Genomic DNA, 14,445 nt, shown 5'->3' on the forward strand with positions numbered 1-14,445 from the left:
ATATTTATATTTTGGCCTCCACGTTATTCAGCACCCACATCAGGGGTCACTCCATAGAATTGTAGAATTGGAAGGGACTCCGAGGATCATCTAGTCCAACCCGTTGCATTGCAGGAAAATGCAGCTGTCCCATACAGGAATCGAACCTGCAACCTTGGCATTATCAGCACCACGCTCTAACCAACAGAGCTATCCCAGCTCCAGTTCCTTGATCATTTTGTTGGCCCTTTGTCTGCACTCCAAATTGCCGATCAGAAGGTCAGCGGTTCGAATCTCCTCATGGGTGGTGAGCTCCCGATGCTCTGTCCCAGCTCCTGCCAACCCAGCAGTTTGAAAGCACACCAGTGCAAGTAGATAAATAGGTACCACTGTGGCGGAATGGTAAATGGTGTTTCCATGAACTCTATAATTCGTGAAATAAAAAATTTAAGGTCATACACACACACACACACACACACACACACACACACACACAAAATGTTCGTAACTGCATATATAAACCACATGCCTGAAACCCCACAGAAAAAGTCCTGAACCCATTTTGTCCCTCCCAAATTGACCTCAAATATTTCTCTGCAAGGTCGAAGGAAAATGGAAAAGCCTCCCCATTGTCTTTTTGCTCACAAATCCTGTCTTAAGGGTATGTCTGTGTATGAATAGGGTGAGCCTGTGACCTGGCTCAGGAACTAAGTATTTGTCATTACAAAAGACTGGCCAGGTTCCCCAGGTAATCCAATCAAGTGACCGTTAACAGGTAACCTTCCAGACAGGAGATAAACAACGCACTCAGATTTCTGTTGTAGACTGCCCTTTCTGTGATGTAGGTATGATGTATCTGGGGGTGGTCTTGAGCTACACCCTTTCTGTGATGTAGGTATGATGTTTCTGGGGGTGGTCTTGGACTCCAGGTTGGGCAATTTAAAATATCTATATAAGGGCGGGCACACCTTGATTCAGAGTCCTCCTCCTTTCCTGCATGTGCGGGGAGCACCCTGTTGCAACAATCAATAAATCAGCAATTACAAGCTGCTTCGCTTCTCAATATTCTCTGGTTGGTCTCTGTTATTTTCTCCGACTGATGGAGAACCTACAAAGGACTCTACAGTCATACCTCGGCTTTAAAGTCGCTTCAGATCGAGTGTTTTCAGGTTATGCTCCGCGGCGACCTAGAAGTAACGGAATGTGTTACTTCTGGGTTTAGCCGCTCGCGCATGCACAGACGCTCAAAATTACATAGCGCGTATGCGCAGAAGCGGTAAATCGCGACCCTCGCAGACGCGGGTTGCGTTCTGCTTAGGATGCGAATGGGGCTCCAGAACGGATCCCATTCGTATCCAGAGGTACCACTGTGTAAGGGCTCTTGTGTCCCCTATAAGGGAATAAGGGCACATTTTTGTTTATTACATTCGGTATTTGAACTATTGGTACAGTGGTACCTCGGGTTACATACGCTTCAGGTTACAGACTCTGCTAACCCAGAAATAGTACCTTGGGTTAAGAACTTTGCTTCAGGATGAGAACAGAAATCGCGCAGCGGCAGTGGGAGGCCCCATTAACTAAAGTGGTACCTCAGGTTAAGAACAGACCTCCAGAACGAATTAAGTTCTTAACCCAAGGTACCACTGTTTTAATGGTTGTATTAATGGGTTACAGATAGGTAGCCGTGTTGGTCTGCCATAGTCAAAACAAAACAAATTCCTTCCAGTAGCACCTTAAAGACCAACTAAGTCAGTTCTTGGTATGAGCTTTCGTGTGCATGCACACTTCTTCAGATACGAAGAACTGACTTAGATCACTTCTTCAGATACGAAGAACTTCGCATCTTCAGATACGAAGAACAGACTTGGTATCTGAAGAAGTGTGCATGCACACGAAAGCTCATACCAAGAACTGACTTAGTTGGTCTTTAAGGTGCTACTGGAAGGAATTTGTTTTGTATTAATGGGTGTTGCTGTAAGGAGGCTATTGTTGGATTGTAATGGGAAACTAACAAAAATTGTTATCAGAAAGCACTTTCTTTTGTTCCAAAACCAAACAAAACCCCAAATCCTTCTTCTGCAGTCATCCAGCCCTTAAGGCGGTGCTGTGCTGATAAAGCGAGGCTCTTCTGGCTGATCTTTTTTCCCTCCTCCCCTGTTCTCCCCTCCTCGTCTTCTTCCTTTCCTGCTAATACATGTGTTTCTTGTTTTCTACTGTAGCATATGCAGCGCGGCTCATATTTATATTTTAAGTGGATCTGGTGGGTGGGCTCTAAGGAGCAGCCTCTCCCCCCCGCCCTTCCACAGGAAGTAGTCCAAAACATTAAAAAAAAGAGATTCCCCCCCCCTTTCTCTTTTTACTTCTTTCTTTTCAAAACCACCCTAATAATTAAAAGCAATCCTTTTGCAAGGCGGCTGCTCCTCCCAGCTTGAAATCTGATCCTAACTGCTGTTGCAAATAAAGTTGTGTGAGTGTGTGCGGATGTGTTTGGGGTTTTTCCCCCTCTCTTTTTTTGCAAGATGCGCGGAGGGGGGGGGGAGTAAGGAGGGGGGTGATTTTTTTTTTTCCTTTCAAAAAAAAAAAAAGGGGAAGGAAGGCGGATCCACGTGGTTTAATCGGAGACAGACAGAGATCCCATTGTTCGCAATCAATATATAAAAAAAGAGGCAGCCGGGGCTTTTGGAAGGGGGGGGGCACGAATTAGATGCGGGAAGATTCGGAACCTGCATTCAGACGTACATCTTGCAAGAGGAGGATTCCAACCAGTCGGTATTTCTGATTGAAAGCGGGAAGGGGGGGGGGAATAAGACGACCCAAGAAAGCTAAAGTTTGTTCTGTGTTTTCTTTTTTTCTTTTTCCATCTCCTGATTTTGCAAACTAGCACATTTATTTTTTTTTTTTTTTTTAAAAAAAGGTGGAGTGGGGGGTGATTGAAGATTTGGGGGCAGGGGTGCTTTTTTGAGGGGGTGGGGGAAAATTATTCTTCTTTTTTACCTTTTTCCAGCAAAGGCCCAAACAAAAACAAAAAAGGACTGGAAATCGGGACGGTTGAAATTTATTTCTTTGCACCGAGAATTGGGTGTTTTGTTACCGGGTTTGGGGAGGGGGGGGAGAGACGCGGATTTAGTTCCACCCGGGGGGGTCAATAATAGATTATTACTAATTTAACAGGAAGGAGTTGAGAATCAGGATTATAAATAGTCTCTTATTTATTCAAAGTCTTTTTTTTTTTGCACTTGAGAGGGTTGGCCCCCTCCACCCAAAACAATGGGTGTGTAGTTTTCTGAAAGAGTTTCTCATTTTATTTTTTTTTTTTAATAATATTTATTAAAATTTTCCAATTAATTACAAATTAATAAAACATCCAATTTCAAATCTTTTTCCAATTACATCCTTTCAGTTTCTCATTTTAAATCTGATTTTAATTTATTTTTTAAAAAATTGAAATGTTAAAATACTTCGGATAGCGGGGGAGAGGAACAAGTTCTCCCAAGACTTTTACTTTTTAAGAATCCATCCGGTTTTGTGTTGCAATGCTTTCGTTAAACACTTTTGTGCATTTGCACGAGGTGGGGGCTTTCTCCCTCTTTCCAAATTTAAGATTGCAAACTGCTGTGCGTTGATGGGAAAGGGGCTTCCTTTCCCCCCCCCTCCTGCGCTTTGTTCTGTTTTCAATACATTTTGGTGGGGGGGCGAACAGCTGGGTGTCCTTTTTTGGTTTTTTTAAAAGCAATTGAAAAGTTGTGTATTTATTCCAGATATTTGTTTCTTGGGGTGCAATCGGGCTGCGGAGGACACCCCTTCCAATTTCTCATGGCATTATCTCCCAATTTCTCATTGCATTATCTGTTTAATGAAATCTGGTGTGTTGGTGCAGGTCAGTTTAATAGTTAAATTTCCAAAATTGCTGGGCGAGTCTCTCCCCTCTTGTAAGTGTAGCAAACACTGAGACAGTGAGAAATAAGTTTTTTTTCTTGTGTGTGTGTGTGTGTTTTTGCTGAGGGAGGGGGGGGGGGCAATTCCCTGTTTTAAAACTGGAGGAAAAGGCTAAATTGGAGGGAGGGGGTCATATATTTAAAGGGGTAACTTTGAGGGGATATTTAGGGTCTTTTCCTTTCCATTGAATGGGGGTTGTGTGGTCAAAAAACCCTCAGTTTTAATGTATGGGGCTTGACTCTTGTTATTTTATAGGGGGTCCTTAGGGAGCACATATATATCTATATATATGCCTAAATTTGGGGAACAAATGAATAGATTTTTTTGTGAGACAACTGGGGAAGGGGCTTCTCCCATATTTTATGGGGTGTCGGGTTATTTGGGGGACTCTTAGCCCTATATTTGACCTACAATGGGGAGTTGCTGTGTTTCCCTGTGAGGTGTCTCCCCCCCCCCAAAAAAAAACCCTTTCCCTCTTTAATTTTGAAGAAGCATGGGCCATTTTTGTGTGTGTGTTTGTAAGGGATAGACTGTGAGTTTGTTAGCATCCAACCTCCTTTTTTATATTAAAAATGGCATGCTCTGTATCCCCTAACCTGTTTTGGTGGGGTGGGGTGGGGAAGGAGAACTGTGGAAATGGGGGGATGTGTGTGTGTGTCAGAGGGTGTTCCCTTGTAGCCCATCCCTCCATTTCATAACAAATGATACTTTCCACTGCTGTGTATTTTAAGAGAGTTCTGCCACCTTCTTTAAAAATATGCAGGAAAAAGGAACGGGCAGGGTAATAGGGTTTTTTTTGTAATAGGCTTTGAGGGATTCCTCCCCCCCCCTTAAACCACCAAGTGGAATATAAATTCCATGAAATTCCATGAAATAAAATAAATTTCACTTTTGTAGTGCTTAAATAGTGTTGGGACTAGGTCCTAGGAGGGACCCGGGTTCAAATTCAGCCACGAATCTGACTTGGGCCACAGTCGCTCAATCTCGAGCCTGACCTACCTCACAAGCTTGTTGTGAAGATGATCCTGTGTTTGCTTCCAACTTCACAATTCTATGAAATGGGGAGGAAAACTTATGCATGCCTCCTTAAGTTCCTTAAAGGAAAAAAGGCAATAAATAAATAGCGTCCATTAAATTGTGTAGGTGGAGAAGGGGAAGAGGGCTAGGAGCCCTTGCCTCAATTTCCTCTCTCTCTCTCTCTGCTATTCTGTTTTCATTTATAAATTTCACAAAATTTATACACCCTGTGATGGTAATGGGGAAAAAACCCCACAAAAAAATAAAACAATGCAATTTTCAGTAAAAATGGCAAAAAGCATCTATTTATAACATTTTTTTGAGACTTCTTCCAAGACTCAAGGCAGCTTACAGCAAATGAAAACAAGGCGGATAAAAGTACAAAAAGCTGGGAAACCTTTAAAAGACGATGGTGAAGTAATAAAGCGATTAAATAAGTTTTGATGGATGTAATAATGGAATACAGAATGGTTTAGTTTATGTAAAATATGAACCATGGAAAGAGAAGAAAGTCATTGATATTTTAAAGGACGTTTAAATGAGTATTCTAAATTGTAAAACAGAAAAGTTAATAAAAATTGTATATATTTTTTAAAAAAGTAATGAACTGCCAATAGAATAGAAACGGTGTAATTGAAAACAAATGTATTAAAATACAGATAATAATCAGTGATGAACTCAAAAGTGTTCAAGACACTCCTCAGTTATGCCGTGGTGGCCTAGTGGTTAGAGTGTAGGACTAGGAGCTGGAAAAGACCAGGGTTCAAATCCTGCCGTGGCCATCGTGAAGCTCACTGGGCAACCTCGGGGGCCACCTCTCGGCCAAAGCCTACCTCGCAGGCTTGTTGTTGGGTTTAAAGGATGGGGGAGAGAACCAGGAACTCCTTGGAGGAAAAGGTGGGACGTAGATGAAAAAGTGAAATGAATTCTGCAGTGACCCTCTTTCCTCTCTGCTCCCCCCCCAATTGCCCCCCTCCCCTTTTGCAGGCGATCCGGGGAGATTGAAGGCGGGCAACCAGGATGCCCAGGCGGAAAGCGACAGCGGCTTCTTCGGCTACCTGGGACGGTGCCGGCAACGGAACTGGAGGCACGCGCAAGCGGTCCGCCCTGCCTCGTGGGGCACCCCCTCCGGGGAAGAAGAAGTCCCGGGACGGAGGGGGCAGCGGCAGCAGCAACGGGGGTGGTGGCAGCAGCGGGGACGAGCAGGACGGGCTGGCGCTGCCACCTCCCCCCGTGGCGGCAGGAGGGGGCAAGAAGCCAGGCCGGGCAGGAGGACGGGGCACCGGGGAGCAGCCCCCCCAAAACCAGGAGTCTCCGCAGGCCGCCGTGGTGGTCAGCGAGCCGGAACACAGCAAGGAACGCATTGTAAGGAGGAAAGTGGTCCCAAAATTGCTGTTTTTTGAGGGGTGTGCATGCTGATCGCTGGGGGTCTAAGTGGTTGGAGAGGGTGGCTCTGTTTTGGAAGGGAAAGAGGGTCTCTTATCTGGGGAGGTGCCGTGATGAGTGACCTACCTGTTTGGGGGGTTTCCTTGTGTTAGGGGGGAAGGATTAGGAGTTGGGGACCCTCTGATTTGGGGGGTGAGGGGTAAAATACATTGGTACCTCGGGTTACATACGCTTCAGGTTACAGACTCCGCAAACCCAGAAATAATACCTCGGGTTAAGAACTTGGCTTCAGGATGAGAACAGAAATCGTGCTCTGGCAGCGTGGTGGCAGCAGGAGGCCCCATTAGCTAAAGTGGTGCTTCAGGTTAAGAACAGTTTCAGGTTAAGAATGGACCTCCGGAACGAATTAAGTTCTTAACCTGAGGTACAGGTAGGCAGAGCATTGATATTTTGAAGGGGGTTATATCGTGTTTTAGGGAGGAGAGATTAGGAGTTGGCGACCCCCTGTTTAAGGGGAAAGGGTGGATTACATAGAGATGGGAATATTGGCAGAGGGGGTCTCATTCACTGAGAAGGAAGGCGTATATTGTGAGTGGAGGGTCTGAGTCTACTTGGAAAGCTGTTTGGGGTGGGGTGAAGAAGACGGGGACTCCCCTTTTGGGCGCTGGAAATGATAGGGCATCATTTCCTAATTCACACAGAATGTTGTTGGAACCCAAACCCCATTAGTCCCAGCCATCAGGTGCTTGGACCCCAGATGTATGAAGGGAAACAGGTTGAAGGCAGATATGGGGCTGCCTCCATCTTTTGGGGGGATCATGAGACCCTCCCCTATCCTGTTACCATCTCCCTCTTCCTTTGAAGGGGTTGCAGACAAGGGAAGTGGGGTGCTAGTAGATACTTGTGCAGAAATAGCAAGCAAAAGCTGTAGCTAGCTCAGGAATAAGAGGATTGTATGCCAGTGTCAGCCCTACTCCGAGTAGACCCATTGAAATTCATTGACGTGGCTAACTTGCGTTCAGGCAACTGGGACTGTCCCCTTACCTGAGAGTTTGGGTGTGAAAAGGCCCCGTTCTATTTAAATTGGCCCTAAATTCAGAATAATGAGGACCAGAATCTTGCTTGATTTTTTTTTAGGGGAAGGGCCGTGGTGTAGTGCTTTGCAAGCCGAAAACCCCACATACAGTCCCTGCTGTCGCCCAGGTATGGGTGGAAAGGCTCCCTGACTGAAATGCTGCAGAACTGCTGCTGCTGCGAGTCCGTGTCGACAGTACTGAGCTAGGCAGCAGACCAGTCCTCTGAATCAGTATATATATATATATATATATTATAAATATTTATTAAGGTTTTTAAATATAAATGCACACATAATAAACAATCTTACTTCTTTTACAACAATTTCAACACTTCTTTGGACTCCCTCACGTCTCCCGCTCCCATTTACATCGTTAAAATTTTTTTCCAAACAAATTATCAACTTGTTTACAATCTCATGTCCACTCATTCAAATATAATCTAGCACTTCTTCCAAAAAATTTTTATATTTTCTTTAGTCTCACTTATCATCAAATTTAAATCTAGTTTAGTGGTGGCCAATTTTTTATAATCTAGCATCCTTCTTAACATTCAACCAAATTACAATGTTTTTGTAGATACATCTTAAATTTCTCCCAGTCTTCCTCCATCTTCTCTTCTCCCAGATCACGGATTCTGCCGGTCATCTCGGCCAGTTGCATATAGTCCATCAGCTGCATCTGCCACTCTTCCAGTGTGGGTAGATCTTGAGTTTTCCAGTTTTTTGCAATAAGAATCCTTGCTGCCGTTGTTGCATACATAAAAAATGTTCGATCCTTCTTTAACACCTTCTGGCCGACAATACCCAGAAGGAAGGCCTCTGGTTTCTTTGTGAAGGTATACTTAAATACCTTTTTCAGCTCATTATATATCATTTCCCAGAAGGCCTTCACCTTAGGGCATGTCCACCAGAGGTGAAAGAATGTTCCTTCATTTTCTCTGCATTTCCAACATTTATTATCAGACGAATGGTATATTTTGGCAAGTTTAACTGGGGTCATGTACCATCTATATATCATTTTCATTACATTTTCCTTCAGAGCATTACATGCGGTGAAGTTCAGCCCAGTGGTCCACAACCTTTCCCAGTCCTCAAACATAATGTTATGCCCAATGTCCTGTGCCCATTTGATCCTCTGAATCAGTATAAGGCAGGTTCCTAAATCCCTGTGTCTTTGTGGGAAGAGGCATAGCTCAGCGTGAGAGCCCCTGCTTTGCATGCAGAAGAACGTAGGTCCAATCCCCAACAGCACCTCCAGGTAGGAAAAGAGAACCCCTTTCCTAAAATCCTAGAGAACCACTGCCAGCCAGTGTTGACAACACTGGGCCAGGTGGACAAATAGTTCGAATCGATACAAGCCTCCTTTCTGTATGGCAATGATCTTGAGTTTCCCAATTTCATCCCCTTGCAGTTTCCATCAGATATAGACTCTGTTCACATTGGAGCAGCAAACTAGCAAGCTTCCTCCTGCCACCCCCAGCTCCCCCCCCCCCAAAACACACAACGTACTTCGAGAACTTGGGGGTTGGCACTAGTTGGCATTTGTTGCTGTTTGCAAACCCCAAAGACGTAGAATGCAGCGATTCAAGATGTTAGGACTGGCATGCCTGTGTTATAAGGCCACTGGGGGGGGGAGGTTCCCCCTCCCTTGGCTCTGGGAATCCACGTGAGGACACTGATGCTGATGCTTGCCCTCCGCCCGCTAGGAGGGGCTGGAGGCTTCCCTGTCTGACCGCGTGGGGGCCCACCCCCACCCCCCTTTCTCTGGGTAAGGGAAGTCCTACAGAGCAGAGAAGCCCGGCCCCTCCGGACAACAGGGCCTGTCTGCAAACTCCCACATTCCCCCCCCCTCCTCTGCCTTTTGTCTGCCTCCAGGCCTGCCAAGGCAAGACCGCAGTGGAGGGAGGAGGGAGAATTGGGAGGGGGGAAAACAAAAACCAGCGGGCTGTTTCTTGCTTGTTAAAACGGCCGGGCTATTTTTTTTTTTTTTAAGTTGCTGCGTTTTGGCTGCAGGAGCACCAAACTTGCTTCCTCATTGCCAGCTGCTGCAACCCCCAGGAAGGTTAGAGAATTGCTCTTGGGGTTTGAGCTTGTTTGCAGATTTCCTATGAGGACTAAGGTGGTTGACCAGCCTGATCCATCTCTTGCAAGGACTCTTACGATGTTCTTCTGCAGTGTGACGCAGGATGCCTCTGATTGCCAATTGCTGGCCACTTCTGATGGGCAGCGTTGGGGGTCTTCCTTGAGGGTTTCCTTTTGAGTGGCCCCAAAGGACAGGATGCTAGACGAAGAGGGCCCCTCCCTCTGGCCTGATCCAGTCATAGGAACCTTGTTGCTTCTGTTTAGTGTGGACACCCCCTCGGTGTTTACACACAGCTCGATTGTCGGAGGTAGCAATGGCCACCAACTGATGGCTTTGCAAGCGGATTAGGCAAATTCGCAAAGGGCAATGAGACAATTCAAAGTGTTGGTGTTGACCTTTAAAGCCTAAGCGGCCTCTGCCCAGTATACCTGAAGGAGTGTCTCCACCCCCATTGTTATGCCTGGACGCTGAGGTCCAGTGCTGAGGGCCTTCTGGCGGTTCCCTCATTGGGAGAAGCAAAGCTACAGGGAACCAGGCAGAGGGCCTTCTCGGTAGTGGCGCCCACCCTGTGGAACGCCCTCCCACCAGGTGTCAAAGAGATAAACAACTACCTGACATTTAGAAGACATCTGAAGGCAGCCCTGTTTAGGGAAGTTTTTAATGTGTGACATTTTAATGTATTTTTGATCTTTGTTGGAAGCCGCCCAGAGTGGCTGGAGAAACCCAGCCAGATGGCAGGGTACAAATAATAAATAATAATATTTATTATTATTATTATTATTATTATTATTATTATTATTATTATTCCGCCAAGGCTATGCTCTGTCCACAGTCAAAGGCAGCAATGTTTCTGAATGATAGTTGCTGAGAACCACTGGACAGGGAGAGAACTCTTGTGCTTGGGTTCCTGTAGCGGGTTCCCAAGGGGCACCTGAGGATGCCGGACTACAGGAGCCATTGGCCTGATCCAGCTGGCAGCTCTTCCATTCTTCCGCTGTCAGAGACAGTCACGCTTCTGAATCGCAAGTTGGGTTGCTCTTATGCTCAGATCCTTCTTGAGAGCATCTCGTAACGGGCATCGGGGCATCCATTGGGAGAACAGGACGCTACACCGAGATTAAAGGTCAAGCAGGTGGCGCTGTGGTCTAAACCACCGAGCCTCTTGGGCTTGCCGATCAGAAGGTCAGCGGTTCAAATCCCCGCTGCTCTGTCCCAGCTCCTGCCAACCTTGCAGTTCAAAAGCACACCAGTGCAAGTAGATAAATAGGTACCGCTCTGGCAGGGAGGTAAACGACGTTTCTGTGCGTTTTGGTTTCCATCACGGTGCCCCGTTGCACCAGGAGCGGATTGGTTATGCTGACCACATGACCCAGAAAGCTGCCTGTGGACAAACACCAGCCTTGAAAGCGAGATGGGTGCTGCACCCCATAGTCGCCTTTGACTGGACTTAACCGTCCAGGGGTCCTTTACCTATACACCAAGATTGACCACTGGCCAGATCCAATGGGGCCCTTCTTACATTCTTAAAACTTCTTTTTAATAAGTAAATCCCAGGTTTGCAGGAAGAGCATACGAAATTGTGCACACCCAGTCTGTGTTTCTGTAGTCAAGGTTTGGGTCCTGACTTGGTTGAGAGAGAGCGTTTTATGCTGGTGTTGCATCTTGTCCAGCCCCCTGTTCTTACTGTGGCCAACCAGATGTCTATGGGAAACCTACAATCAAAAGATGGGTGCAAGGACCCTCTCTCCACACCTCCTTGTGGTATCCAAAAACTCAAATTCAGAAGCAACTGCAAGGCAGAGCATAGCCATCGCTGGACCTTTCTCAGGGAACTTGCCCTGTCTTCTTTTAAAGGTTTGGTGGCCGTTGCTGCCTCCTGCAGCAGTGAGTTCCATAGTTGTGCTGCATGAGGAAGTACTTTCTGTTATCTGTCCTGAACCTAGGGTGTTTTGCAGCGTGTCTGCTCAAAAGGAAGTCCTGTTCACTTCAGTCTGGGACCTTTGCATCCGGCTGTGGAGGGACAGGAGAGCATCACTGGTAAGACCCAGCCAGGTGGGCAGGGTAAGATGATGGTGATTACAGTGGTACCTCGGGTTAAGAACTTAATTCGTTCTGGAGGTCTGTTCTTAACCTGAAGCACCACTTTAGCTAATGGGGCCTCCTGCTGCCGCTGTGCCTATGCTGCATGATTTCTGTTCTCATCCTGAAGCAAAGTTCTTAACCCAAGGTGATATTTCTGGGTTAGCGGAGTCTGTAACCTGAAGCGTATGTAACCCGAGGTACCACTGTAGTAGTAGTAGTATTATTATTATTATTATTATTATTATTATTATTATTATTATTATACTTCCTTCTGACAGAATGGCACCCACACCCTGCCCTCGCAACCCACACACAGCACCCAAAGCCAGCTTCGTTTCCTGACACTGTTTCCTGTCTCTCTTTGTAGTGTTTTCTTTTCCTCTCTCTCTCTCTCTTTGCCGTGATCTGAATTGCTTCCATGCCAGGCACACAATGCTGGTCGTAATGTCGTTTGTTGTTGCAAAATTAAGTATGCGGCGGAGGGGATCAGGTGGGCTGGTGGGTTAGGAACAGGGCTGGATTTAGGTTTGATGAGGCCCTAAGCCACTGAAGGTCATGGGGCCCTTTTATATGTCCAGCTGTCCTGTGTCAACAGCAAATGGTCGCTTATTTTGTGTTGAATATATGCTATGTCGGCGGTCACCAACATCTGGCCCGGGGGCCAGATAATAATAATAATAATAATTTATTATTTATGCCCCGCCCATCTGGCTGGGCCTCCCTAGCCACTCTGGGCGGCTTCCATAGAAACCAAAAATACAGTAAAATATCACACGTTAAAAACTTCCCTGAACAGGGCTGCCTTAAGATGTCTTCTGAATGTCAGGTAGTTGTTTATCGCTTTGACATCTGGTGGGAGGGCGTTCCACAGGGCGGGTGCCACTACCGAGAAGGCCCTCTGCCTGGTTCCCTGTAGCTTTGCTTCTCGCAATGAGGGAACCGCCAGAAGGCCCTCGGCGCTGGACCTCAGCGTCCAGGCAGAACGATGGGGGTGGAGACGCTCCTTCAGGTATACTGGGCCAAGGCTGTTTAGGGCTTTAAAGATAAGGCCTGAGACCCTCGTTTATCTGGCCTGCGTCTACCCCTGTAGCCACCGCCTGCTCTTACCAGTGCGGCGCGGGGACACACTTCCAGGTCAGAGGAGCACTGGAAATAGCTTGTGCGCAGGGGCCTCCTACGCATGTGCAAATGCTATTTCTAGTGTGCCTCCGACCCGGAAGTGTTCTAGAAATAGTGTGTGCGCATGCGTACCGGTGCGCGCTTTCCTGCCCTTCCAGCCCACTGCGCAATCGTCGCTGGAGACACCGGCCCAAGGCGAGAAAAGCTTGCTGACCCGTGTGCTATATGGTAATTGATGGACCTAATAGGTATCTCAAGCCATTTGCACATGTTGCCGTGCAACCAGTCCATGCAGAATGTAGGCACCCTCTATATAGAAATGAGCAAGCCGGTAATATTTTAGGGAGCAGGCTAGCAGGCGGGGCCCATTACTTACATCATAGGAGCCTACACAACACAAAACACTGTTGCTGTATGTAGCTTTTATTTTATTTGTTTTTTATCTTATATTTTGGAAATGTGCGTCCAGTGGTTTTTTCCCCTTTAATTTTTTGGGGGGCCCCCAAGAGAGAGGGGCCCTAAGTTTTAGCTTGTTTAGCTGATACAGTGGACCCTCCGGATACGAACTTAATTTGTCCTGGGGGTCCGTACTTAGCCCTGGCGAATTTTAAATGCTGGATCTGATTCTTTCTCTTTTTCTCTCCCACCTTCTCTACCCCTCATAGAAGCTTGAAGGATCCAAGTTCAAAGGGCAGCTTCTGATATTTGGAGCCACCAACTGGGACTTGATTGGCCGTAAGGAAGTGCCTAAGCAGCAAGGTAGGTAGAACTGCTACTCTTCCAGATTACAGTGGAACCTCTACTCACGTACAGGATCCGTTCCAGTGGTCCGTTCGTGAGTCGATCCGGGTCGCTGGGAGAAGTCCCATTCTGCACATGTGAAGTCGGCAGAAGCTGCTGCCGCGCATGCGCAGTTGCGGCAAACCTGGTATTTACCTCCTGATTTGCCGCAGTCGCGAGTCGGATTGTTCGCGAGTCGGGGTGTGGTAAATCGAAGTTCTACTGTATTTTTAAGGTGGAAAGTTGGGCCTGTGCAATGTTGCTCAAGTTTGTTTTTGAAAATAATTTTTATTTGGTTTTACAAGTGTAGCATTATAACAATACCGATAAATACCAACATTTAGAGCTTTCTCTGAATCTCTAGACTTCCCTCTATCCCCTCCTATTGTCAACGCTTTCAACCACATATTATTTCATAGTCCATGCAGTGGTACCTCCGGTTACAAACTTAATTCGTTCCAGAGGTCCGTTCTTAAGCCGAAACCATTCTTAACATGAGGCGCGCTTTTGCTAATGGCGCCTGCCGCTAGCATCCAGGGGCAAAGTTTGCAGCCGGGAGCATCTACTTCCGGGTTAGCGGAGCTCGTAACCCAAAGCGTTCGTAAGGAGGGCAGTACGTAACACGAGGTTCCACTGTATTTTAAATCTGTCCATACTGTCCATAATACTTGTTACTTTTCAAGTGTTATTAGAATTCTGCTGAAGTTTTCATCTGCTTACAGTAGTCTCCTAAATAAACGAGTTTGTTTTAAGCATGCCTTCTCCATTCCACGGAATTGGGGTACAATTCACACCAGCCCCTTAGGCCTGCATTCAGCATCGTCGTGGGCCTGAGGCTGTTCAAGCGCACACTTCAGAAGGCCAAGGGTGCCCCTGAGCATGTGCAGATCTCGGCTTGTCACACTGCCCATTAAGCACGGCCCGCTCCCCACAATCTAGGGCAGCCTTCTGAAAACTGGCGCCCTCCAGGTGATTTGGGAACTGTAGT

At 46.6% G+C, this 14,445-nt stretch overlaps 1 protein-coding gene across 2 annotated transcripts in view; it reads left to right on the forward strand.

The window, feature by feature from the left end:
• The first annotated feature begins 5,919 nt into the window (after positions 1-5,919).
• The window catches only part of RCC2 (regulator of chromosome condensation 2), a 29,466-nt gene continuing 20,940 nt past the window's right edge, over positions 5,920-14,445 (forward strand). For both annotated transcript variants that reach the window (XM_081871073.1, XM_081871074.1), the window contains exons 1-2: positions 5,920-6,297; positions 13,343-13,436. In XM_081871073.1, coding sequence (XP_081727199.1) covers positions 5,953-6,297; positions 13,343-13,436 — 439 coding nt within the window. In that variant the 5' untranslated portion in view covers positions 5,920-5,952. The remainder of the gene's footprint in view (positions 6,298-13,342; positions 13,437-14,445) is intronic.

This window comes from Podarcis erhardii, assembly GCF_964252035.2.
Source record: "Podarcis erhardii genome assembly, chromosome: 7".
NCBI lineage: Eukaryota > Metazoa > Chordata > Lepidosauria > Squamata > Lacertidae > Podarcis > Podarcis erhardii.